Source organism: Epinephelus fuscoguttatus, linkage group LG4, assembly GCF_011397635.1.
Source record: "Epinephelus fuscoguttatus linkage group LG4, E.fuscoguttatus.final_Chr_v1".
Taxonomy (NCBI): Eukaryota; Metazoa; Chordata; class Actinopteri; order Perciformes; family Serranidae; genus Epinephelus; species Epinephelus fuscoguttatus.
This window is the reverse complement of record NC_064755.1, coordinates 37,138,082-37,149,439: the sequence shown is the minus strand read 5'-3', so window position 1 is coordinate 37,149,439 and position 11,358 is coordinate 37,138,082. Positions and strand designations below refer to the sequence as shown.

General features: G+C 39.8%; 1 protein-coding gene across 1 annotated transcript; it reads left to right on the top strand.

The window, feature by feature from the left end:
* The first annotated feature begins 3,056 nt into the window (after positions 1–3,056).
* Positions 3,057–11,358, top strand: LOC125888077 (aldo-keto reductase family 1 member D1-like). The gene is made up of 9 exons (XM_049575266.1): positions 3,057–3,195; positions 3,411–3,578; positions 3,666–3,782; positions 6,392–6,469; positions 8,531–8,653; positions 9,068–9,177; positions 10,278–10,443; positions 10,778–10,860; positions 11,008–11,358. Exons 1-9 carry the CDS (start codon positions 3,091–3,093, stop codon positions 11,048–11,050), a joined length of 993 nt encoding a protein of 330 aa, XP_049431223.1. The 5' UTR covers positions 3,057–3,090; the 3' UTR covers positions 11,051–11,358.

The window sequence follows — 11,358 nt, the reverse complement described above, 5'->3', positions numbered from 1 at the left end:
TTCTTTAGGGGCCGCAAATTAATAGATTCATTATTTCTTAATGAAAATAATGATTTGTATCAGTCTCATGCCTAAAGATGGGTACACTGCAAAATGTATTGGCGTTGTAATTACATTACACTACACTATGATTGACTGGGTATGTTTTATTCTATTTCATTCTATTTAATTTAATTTTGTCAGTGAGACACAAGGGCGGATCATGAGACAATGGGACCCGGGCACAGATATGCAAAGGGCCCCACCACCTCTCCTACACAGGAGTGAGACACACAGACTTCATGGTTATTTCTGTATCTCCTTGTAGTTTGTGGTCACTAGCCATGTTTCCATCAGCCTGTTTAGATGCGCATCTAGAAGTATCGCATGGGAAAATTATTATTATATAATAATTTATATTATTACGCCAAAATTCGAATTAAAATCCCCTGATTCGCACAAACTAAAATATGCTTGCTTTAGCCGGTCGAAAAAATGTTGATTTGCAAAACAGGGGATGGAAACAGTTATGTTCGAATTAAGTCTGACGTAGCGCACCTATCTCCACGGTGATATCCACACTCCGGGTCGGAAAGGCGGTAATGCATTTACAAGCTGGTTGCCAACCGCCAGAAAACGCAGAAGAAGAATGTGAGACTTGTTTTGTTTCCGGTTCTGCAGAAAAATCGCACAAGTTTGTAGTTTTCACCAAAGTCCGTACATTTAATGGAAACACACAGGATTTGTATTTCTTTTAATGCACATTTCCCAATGATTCGAATCACTTTTGGATGGAAACATAGCTACTGTGTGTAGGGCTGCCACTAACGATTATTTTCATTGTCGACTAATCTGTCGATTATTTCTTTGATTAGTCGACTAATCATTTCATCGAAAAATGTGTTAAAATGTTGAAAAATGTCAGTCTGTCTCGCCCAAACCCCAAAATTACGTCATCTAATGTCTTGTTTCGTGCTCACGCCAAAGGGTTTTAGTTCACTGTCACGGGAGAGTGTGTAAAGCTGCCAATATCTGAACGTAAGAAGCTGCAGTAAGAGTATTTTGGGGTACTTTTGTACTTTTCTATGAAAAATGACTCAAACCGATTAGTCGACTACTAAAATAGTCACCGATTATTTTAATAGTCGATTAGTCATCGATTAGTCGACTAATTGTGGCAGCCCTAATTGTGCGTCTCCTTGTGGTTGTTTTGTGTCACTTTGTAGTCATTTTGTGTCTGCTTGTGATTGTTTTGTGTCTTTCTGTTGTCATTTCAATCTTTTTGCGGTACCTTTGTGTCTCTTTGTAGTCATTTTGTGTCTCCACCTGGTTATGTTGTGCCTTTTTGCAATAGTTTGGGTCTCTTTGAGGTAATGATGTGTCTTACTGAGGTCATTTTTGCCTCTTTGAGGTAATTTTTTTGTCTTTTTTCATTGCTTTGTGTCTCTGTGTAGTCATTTTGTGTCCCCACCTAGTTGTGTTGTGTCTTTTTGTAGTGGTTTAGGGCCCTTTGAGATAACATTATGTCTCATTGAGGAAATTTTGGGCTCTTTGAGGAAAGTGTTGATCATTTTGTGTCACTGTATAGACATTTTTTGTCTCTTTGTGGTTGTTTTGTGTCATTTGGGTCTCTTTGAGGTAATTTTGTGTTTTGGGGTAGTTTTGTGTCTGTTTGAGGTAAATTTGTGTCTCTTTTGGTCATTTTGTGTAACGATGTAGTCATTTTGTGTCTCCATCTGGTTGTTCTGTGTCTTTTTGTAGTGGTTTGGGTTTCTTTGTGTTAATGCTGTGTCTTATTGAGGTAATTTATTTGCCTCTGAGATAATTGTTTGTCTTTTTTGGTCATTTCGTGTCACTTTATAGTCATTGTGAGTCTCCTTGAGGTTGTTTTGTGTCTCTTTGTGGGCACTGTGTGTCTCCTTGTGGTCGTTTGGGGTCTTTTTGTGGTCGTTTGGATCTCTTTGGGGTAATTTTGTGTTTTACTGGGGAAGTTTTTGTCTGCTTGAGGTCATTTCTGTCTTTTTTGGTCATTTTGTGTCACTTTGTAGTTGTTTTGTCGCTCTTTGTGGTTGTTTTGAGTCTTTCTGTAGTCACTGTGTGTCTCCTTGTGGTTGTTTTGTGTCTTTTTGTTGTCATGTGGTAATTTTTTGTTTTAGTGGGGTAGATTTTTGCAGTTTCTTTGCATCTCTTTGTGGTTGTTTTTGTGTCTCTTTGTGGTCATTTTGATTCTCCTCCTGGTTGGTGAGTGTTAATTTGAATGACATTTTGTTCAATAATTCATCCATGGTGTGACATGGGGCAAACAGGTGTCACAGTTGACGTATAGAGACACAAGATGAGAGACATATTGATTTGAGTATTGTACTGATTTTGTGTTGTTTCTGTTAGTGGGAGCGTTGTTAATGTTTGTGTGCATTTATGAAAGTGTGTTTAATGAGTGTGTCCTATATTTATAAATGAAAAACAGTATGTGTGCAGGAATGTGCAGATATGTGCAAGGAGATGGAGGAGAACAAGAAAACATAAAATAAATGTCAGTAATAATAATTATTATAAGTACGTTCAACTACACTATAAAAATAAATAACAATAATCAGAAAAAAAGAAAAATTATAGAAAACAATGAATCAATTAAGAAGTTCGGTGTAGCCTGAAAAGGAGGCGTCCAGGAAGAGCTAATGGAGGTCATGTTTTTTTAATGTGTAATGCAATAATGCTGTACTATCACATCCATTGTGATCATCACTCAGTTTGTTAAAGTAACTTATCTTTTGTTCATAAAATCATTAAATTAGATTATTTTGGTACAGATTTCAATTATGCACAGCCTATTTAAACTGCTATAATAACAACAATAACAGCGTGACCACATAGTTGTTATCACAGCATGTTGAGACGCTGGATAATATTTACATAAGATTATGAGCAGAGGGTAAACATTACAGTTTACTATTGCAATTAACACTTTGTCTTCATTATTTTCTCTCATGTGAGGAAAACACCTGTGAGACAGCACAATGTGCCACAAGTCCATCATCGCGGTCAGGGTTCAAGGTTCATGGTCTTTCACAGATAAACAGCCAGGCTGTAGAGAGCTTTAGTTAATCAGATATGTTCACACACATGAATCTGACAGCAGAAAGCCACAGAATCCCTCTCAGCAATGGGAACCATATTCCATTGCTGGGATTGGGCACCTATGGGGATCCTCGAACGGTGAGAAGAATTACATCTGTGTGTTTGTTGATTAGTATGCGAGCTCAGCTTGTTTATGACTGCTTCACCTTCACAATGTACGAGTGCAGTGTGGAGACTGAATAAACATTAATAGCATAATGTGAGCGTTCATTGACCATTTGAACAGGAATGCATGTCAGCACAAACTGCACCAGGTTAAATAATATTTACATTTTCTGTGGTTTTTACAACAGACACCCAAAGGCACAGCATATGAGTGTGTCAAGCTGGCCATAGATGTGGGTTACAGGCACTTTGATGGGGCATTGGTGTATTTCAATGAGCATGAAGTGGGTCGAGCCATTCGAGAGAAGATTGCTGATGGAACCGTTCAAAGAAAGGACATCTTTTACTGCGGAAAGGTAATAGGTCCTGTCAAATATCAGGCATTTTACATGTCTTAATTTCATGTGATTGTTTTCTGATTTGTTCTCTGTTATCTTCCTCAGCTCTGGAATACCTTCCATCCGCCAGAGCTGGTGCGACCGGCCTTGGAGAGGACACTGAAAGCCTTAAAACTAGACTATGTGGATCTCTACATCGTTGAGCTTCCTATGGCCTTCAAGGTTTCTAAACGCAGTACACAAATAGGTTGCAGTTCACTTATTAGCCAGCCACTGAGTGCCTGAACTTTGCCCAAAGATATGGCGTATTGGTTGTGTTTAGTTAGGATAATGCTGTCACTGATTTATCCTATCAAGCAGGATGTTTTGAAGTTCGAAGATACTTCAGTTTCAAAGAATTAGAAAGGATAGCAACACAAACCTAGAAACACATCTGTATGTTGTTTCACAATCTAACAGACAGTTTTTTATTTTTTAACTTAAAGCTCCAGATGGTAACTTCTATGTAAATAACCTTTTTTCATATTTGCTGAATTTGTCACCACATCCTGACAGTAGTTCATTAAGACAGATACTCTGTTGAAAAAAATCATGTTCCTCTGCCTTCTTCTAGTAGTCCTAAAGGCATTTGCAAGAATCTATCAAGCCTGAATTGAAATAACCAATCAGAGCTGAGGAGTCTCTCTGGCCAGCGGGCGGTTCTCACACTGAATCCTGGCCACCCTATTGGCCACCCTGGCCCAGTGTTGCCAACTTAGCAATTTTGTCACTATATTTAGCGACTTTTCAGACCCCTCTAGCAACTCTTTTTCAAAAAACGACTAGCGACAAATCTAGTGACTTTTTCTGATGTTATTGGAGACTGTCGTGAGAGCACGTATCGTTTCTATTCTTTTCAACGAGCAGCGGATGCTGCCGTGGGCTCCTCCCTCTCCCCAAAGCACTCAAGGCGGCCCAGTCCTCCCTCCCAGCAGCAGTCAGAGCAGGAGATGTTAACCCCTCCACGTCCAGACTGCAAGTGAATCGCGCATGCACGGAACCGCCGCTGGCTGATCCCGACCTGGTTTACAGTCAGGGCGGGATGTCAATGTAAAATTTTCTTTGTCTAATATAAATCACTGAAAGAAGGTTCATTTGTAGTTCTAAACATATTCAGGATGTTTTTTATTCAGTTTTTGTCTCTCCCACGACGTTATTCCTCTCTCCTACAGCGTCCATTACAATTACATGCATATGGACAATTATGCAAATTGGGCGATGACCTCATTAAGTGATTTCTAGCGACTTTAGGACAGCCAATAGCTACTTTTCTTACTGAGGAGTTGGCAACAGTGCCCTGGCCTGACCCCAACCACCGCACTAGTTTCCGGCATGCGGAACCTTTCCTGCACTGCGACGGCACTACCGGACACTTTAGATGTGCACACATCCTGTGTTTTGGATATCTGGTGTGAAGGCGTGACCAGACAAAGACGGTACCACCGTTAAACAAAAAGAAGAGAAGACAAAGACGGTGGATAACATAGTAATCCAGTATTGGTGGACCAGAGCACACCCATAGGCCAGTCACCACTGAGTGCTGGCGGCGCTGTCCAAATGCGACCGAACAACAGATAATAACAGGTAAGCTATACAGTAGCCCTTAACCCCATGGGCCCGAACGACGCATAGTGCGTCCAAATTCACACCTGTTCTTCTCTATTGATTTTCTCCGCGACCAATCGTCATAGCGAGAAGCCACGCATATCATGTGAAACAGCAGAACCGTAGCTTTCCGACAAGCACTTGTCAGTAGTCCAATGTTTACAGCGAAAAAAAATTGATAAAGTTACACTAAAATGATGTATAACAAAGCTTTCATACAACTTTGCACACACATTACTCTTGGATGGATTACTTGCGAATGCAGGCTCGCACAGAAATGCCACGCATATCACATGAAAGCGCAGGACCAGAGCTTTCCAGTGATACCACACACATCATTGTGCTGTCATCCCATCACGCTATAAATCCAGATCAATTGTCTACAAAATAAAAACCTGACGAATTTCTTCACAATCCATTATACAGATCTTGTTATCAGTCACTTCATATAGTGAGGAATATCGTATCTTACCACGTGTTAGGCTTGCATGTGTTTCTCCCTGTCTATCCACATTTACCTGCTTTCAAGATGCAAATATCTCCATATTGTCCAGTTGACAAGACCAGCACACCTCCCCTTTGCGCACCCAGACAACTGAGGCCTAATTATGTATGCATGACAGGGCAGTAGTCACCATATACATTGAGGGGGGACATCTCCAAGTCCTCTCAGCACAGTACGCAGTACAGTTGTCTGTATATTGTGCTACATTTGTATAGTGTAAGCATCTTTGTTACTTTACTTGCAGGAATAAGAAAAAAAGTTAGATACACTGAATATTATTTGATCTTTTCCATCATTACCCGCATTCCAAATATTGTGGAGGTGTGTGGTTTAGGTGCCCTAAATACCCCTATATTTTCTAGTGAGACATTGCCACCCCAAAATGATCACATAACCATCCTGGCCACCCCACAGAAAATTTTCTGGCTCCGCCACTGGGTTCCAGAAAAGATTAGTCAGCAAGGGGTATGTTTGGTTAAGAGTGGGTAACTGATATCATTTAGCCATGTTTACATAACTTACAGTACATGAAAGTGTCTTTGTCATAGTCAGATATTTGTATGAGTTGTGAAAGGAGCCAACCTCACTTCTTCACTTTGTACAGTATTTGTACAGTATATACATGACCAATATTTAAGTCATAAGTGTTAATGCAAATTATTCATTTCTGTTTAAATTTTAGCCCGGAAATGAATACTATCCAAAAGACAAGAATGGAAAATACATCTACCACCACACAGACCTCTGTGCAACATGGGAGGTGAGTCCTGTTGAGGTCCTGGTGGATGGCCCTGCTATTTAATGACTTTGTATGACTTTGCCCTTCTCCTTCTTGTTTTCTATAGTGTCCGGATATGGTATTTTCATGATTTCCAGGCACTGAAAAATGTTTTGTTTTAAAATGTGTCTGAATAATCCCATGAGGGATGGGCTGCCTTGGGGCAGCCAGACACAAAAATAAAAATTTCATTCATTCATTCATTCATTCATTCATTCATTCATGACGTGTTGTTTTCTCACTTAATGTATTCAGTCATGTTTTTTAAGTAGAACTATGGAGACATCAAAACATTCATAAACTAAATATACGTACATTTATGTGAGTATAAAGTCAGCACTATGAAATACACATAGGCTACACTAAACTAGCAGTAACAAGAGAGTGAAAAAATAGAGCAATAGAGTTGAATCTGTGTCACTGTTTAGACTCAGACTTCACAAACTAAAAACCACAGCCTTCAAAGCAGTAGAATGAATTGCATGGATCTTGTATTGGATTGCATTAGATTTAACTAGAAGTGTCTAACATGTCGATTAGGCCTGGGCAGCATCAAGGTATTACAGTCTACTGCGGTATTTAGAAATCCTGAAGGTATGATTTTCAGTAACGTAAAAAATATGGATGCTCCTCTTTCTGATAAAGTGATACGGAGATGCTGTGTTGAGGCGATGTGTTGTAGTACACAGCACCCACCACCAGAGGCCAGTCTCTACTGGTGGAAAAGACAGCTGAGCTGAGAAAGATGGCGACTGTGAGTGGTGGGGATAATGTTACAAGACTAGTAATTGAGAAAAATGCCTCTGCTCCTGTTTGGGAGTATTGCCGCATATAACTTTTTTTGGGGGGAAATTCTTCCAACTACAAAAGCAGTTAATTAGCGGCATGATTATGTTTAACACATCATCTCCGTTCAGCCCACTGATTCGTTAACTGAGTTCAATAAGATAATTTTCATCTGCTAGCTTTTGAGCTATCAGCACACTAAGATGCCTAACGTGTTAACCACCACATTATTGCAATTGCTAACCACACACCAAATATTTTAACTTACACATAGTAATGTCAACTTCAGCAAACGATACGATAACGTTACAAGGTTAACGTTACTCCTCATATATGTAATATTTGCCAAATGTAGACAGGTATGCGAGTAGCTAACGTCACTAAGATTTTTTTTAATACTTTAATACTTATCTCTAAAGTTTCCCTTGAATTATGGAAGCTAACTTTGTTAGCGGCAATTTAGCACGGCAAGCTAGGTGTAGTGTTCAGTCAGGTTGCCTGTGTAGGCTGGCTTTCGTAGTGTCCTCTGGCTCCCTCAGTCAGATCCACCCCTTGCTCCTCCACAGCTCCATCCTCGTGTCCAAATTTGCATGAAATTTTCAGAAATCCAGGATGGCAGTGGCCAAAATGCCAAACTAAAGGCTTCAAAACAGCAGTCTACAAACTAATGGGAGACTTCACGGTGGCTACGTCCATTATTTTCACAGTCTATGGTAGCTATCCACTGCTGCAACAAGTGTCATTGGGTCCTCAAGAAAGAAGGGCGCTTATTTCCTTTCTCTTGATTATTCTATGGGCCATAAGTATTCAAACCCAGCAAGTCTTGTCTAAGTGGACGAATTGTGGTATTTTTTTTTTTAAAGATTTACTCCAATGCTGTATACTGTATGTCCTGGTGAAATGTCAGGAAGGTATAAAGGCATGAAAAAACAGACAATGCCCAGGCCAGGTTATTTTCTCTGTGCACTGTAGTGAATGTCTTCCAAGAAAATATGACAGTGCTAACATAAAAATTATGATACAAGAGAAGTCACTTTGGCATTTGATATTCCTTCATTCTTGAAAGCTGGTGCCAGAACATTCTCTGCTGCAGCATCGCAAACCATCAAGGACGGTGTCATAAAGAGCCAAGCTCTGTTTGTTCAAGGATCTGTGTTTTTCCCTCTTCACTGTGTTTTTCTCTCCACTCTTTCAGTCAGTCTGTAAAGATAATCACAATCAGTCTTTGAGAGGAAGTAAATCTTTTCTTCTCAACAGGCTTTAGAGGCTTGCAAAGACGCAGGGCTGGTTAAGTCTTTGGGAGTCTCTAACTTCAACCGCAGGCAGCTGGAACTACTTCTCAACAAACCTGGACTCAAGCACAGACCTGTATCCAACCAGGTGACCCCAACTTGTCCTTTTAGACTCTAACTGACATCAGAGATAGCATAGTGTATGTAGTACGGTTGTATATAATATACAGTAGGCTATTAACAAGAATTCAGTGCTTAGCTTCTGACAAATTAGGGCTTAGTTCTTCCATGTAAATGCAAAGTTTTAGCATATCTATGTATCCTTTATAGGGTATGTTTTACAGTCAACAGACTTGCATCCAATTCCTCATCAAAAATAGTCTAGACTATCCCATAAGACATCTTTCTTTAGCTTTAATGGTTTTGAAAAGAGTGAGCCTTTCCTATCTATTCCCATCCAATTTGATTCTGGCGACTAAGAGTAGAGGGAGCTGATGTAATCTCAGATCACTTTGGGCCAGTTTTCTCTTATATTATTTATTTTCTTCTCACTTTCCCGTAGGTTGAATGCCATCCATATTTCACACAGCCCAAGCTTCTGGAGTACTGTCGTCAGAATGACATTGTGATTGTTGGCTACTGCCCAATTGGGTCCTCCAGAGATGCGTCCTGGTATGTAGGTTTTAAGAGATGTGCACTTTTCACTGACAGCTGGTATTTTGTAATGTTTTGTTCCCCCTGGTATTGTATTGATGGAAGGTTGAAAAATGCTCAGAGAAAAGCATTTTTAGATTTGTCAGTAAAATCTCTGTGACACTAAAAGCAAAGGAAATACTGGTGATTCATTGTGTGAATAGACAAAATCTGCAATCAAACTAACATAAAGTGTAACTTCAGTCATGGAAAGAGCTAGATCATTATACACTGGCAATGTCCAAAATTATTATCATTGTCATGAGCCTGGGTTTTTGTTATACTCTGTTATCCTACGGATTTTGTTTTGGAGTTTTCTGTTTGTGTTCCTTATTATTCATCCATGTTTAAATTGATTCCTGTTTTATTTTGTAGATTCTCTCCTCATGTGTCATGTCTGGTTTTACTTCCTGTCTTTGTGTGTTTTCCCACCTGTTTTCTGTCACACCTGCCTCATTAGTCCCTCCCTGTTCCAAGAGTCTTCCCATCACAACTGATCTGTATTAGTACTGGTTTGGTCCAACTAGTGCACACAGAAAACTAATCACAAGAATGAGACACAGCTAGAGAAGGAGGACACAGGCAAAAGGAGGGGAATGGGGATTGGCTAACAACAAGGGTGTGGACAAGGCTATTCAAGAGAAGGCTGAGACGCATGTGCAGTCCCCCTGTGTTTGACCCCGTGTCTCAGCCTTCTCTTGAATAGCCTTGGGGGTGGAGGGGAACACTAAGGTGGAGCAAACAATGCCAATGCAGAACAACTGTGAGGGGAAGCCTTTGGGAACAGGGAAGGACTAACGAGACAGGTGTGACAGAAAACAGGCGGGAAAACACACAAAGACAGGAAGTAAAACGAGACATGACATGAGGAGAGAATCTACAAAATAAAACAGGAAGCAGATTAAACATGAATGAATAACATGAAACAAGGAACACAAACTGAAAACTCCAAAACAAAGTCCATAGGATCATGGCAATTATCTTTACCAAACCCTCATTAGTTGGGATACTAGATATAAAAACTCTGCTAAAAGTCTCCATCCTGTCACCATCTGTGTGCTCTTCTGTCTCTGGTGTAGGGTGAATGTGAAATGTCCTCCCCTGCTGGAAGACGAGCTGCTTGTATCCATCGGGAGAAAGTACAACAAGAGCTCCGCCCAGGTAGCTCTGCGCTTCAACGCTCAGAGAGGAGTCGTCGTGATCCCCAAGAGCTTCAGCCCTGAGAGGATCAAACACAACTTCCAGGTAGTTAACAAAAATGCTCTGAAAAAATTACCTTTAATGAATTTTCAAAAATATTCTGGTATTCACTATATAATATACAAATTACGAAACCACACTCCCCTTTCCCAGTCCCCTGGTCTATCCTACTCATCCTCCTAATCCATCCAACCACCCAGTCCTACCCCAACAGGCTACACCTGTCTACAACTGACTAGAACAATAACATCAAAATATCATGGCCACGGTGTGCATATGATGATGCTCTTGTCACAAAGACAAGTTATGGTGACGTATTCCCTGTTTTTACAGCATTCATAAATTCATTTAAGTGACAACAAATCATGTTTTGTTCCAGATATTTGATTTTTCACTCACTGAGGAAGAAATGAAAGCCATTGAGGCGCTGAACAAAAATATTCGCTTTGTGGAGCTGCTTATGTAAGTATAATCTATAATGTTATATATAATCACAAGTGAGTTAAACCTAACACTGTACTTTAGATTTTTCTAAAAGACTAATAAGTCCTCATCATTAAGCTCAGAGCAATAATAAAAACTCTTTTTGTGTGTGTTGTCTCAACACAGGTGGAGTGACCATCCAGAGTACCCCTTTCATGATGAATATTAATGTTTTGACTGATTCTTTTCAGCTTCTTTATTTTACCCATGAAGTTTGCACTGGTATGTTTTCAAACTAAACACTAGAGGGCTCCAGCTAACAGAAAATGAAAAGCTCAAATAAATGAATGGCATTAAAAAGAACAACATACAGCTCAGATGGATGATGACAAAGTTTTTCAGTTATTGCATGTGAGTTTCACAAAAGACTCATGTGCAGCTTGTGTGATATCTGAAGAGAGTTTATTGTTACTTACACCTGATTTGAAATGAATTGATGCACCTACTGCTGATAAATAAAGTTTGCTTCTCAAGATA

What these genes read in the sequence shown, in the direction of transcription:
- LOC125888077 (XM_049575266.1), top strand. Translation starts at nt 3,091, where the DNA reads ATGTTCACACACATGAATCTGACAGCAGAAAGCCACAGAATCCCTCTC. An exon ending in AGCTTCCTATGGCCTTCAAG is followed by an intron (nt 3,783 to 6,391) that starts GTTTCTAAACGC and finishes TTTAAATTTTAG; the next exon opens with CCCGGAAATGAATACTATCC. An exon ending in TCCTCCAGAGATGCGTCCTG is followed by an intron (nt 9,178 to 10,277) that starts GTATGTAGGTTT and finishes TCTCTGGTGTAG; the next exon opens with GGTGAATGTGAAATGTCCTC.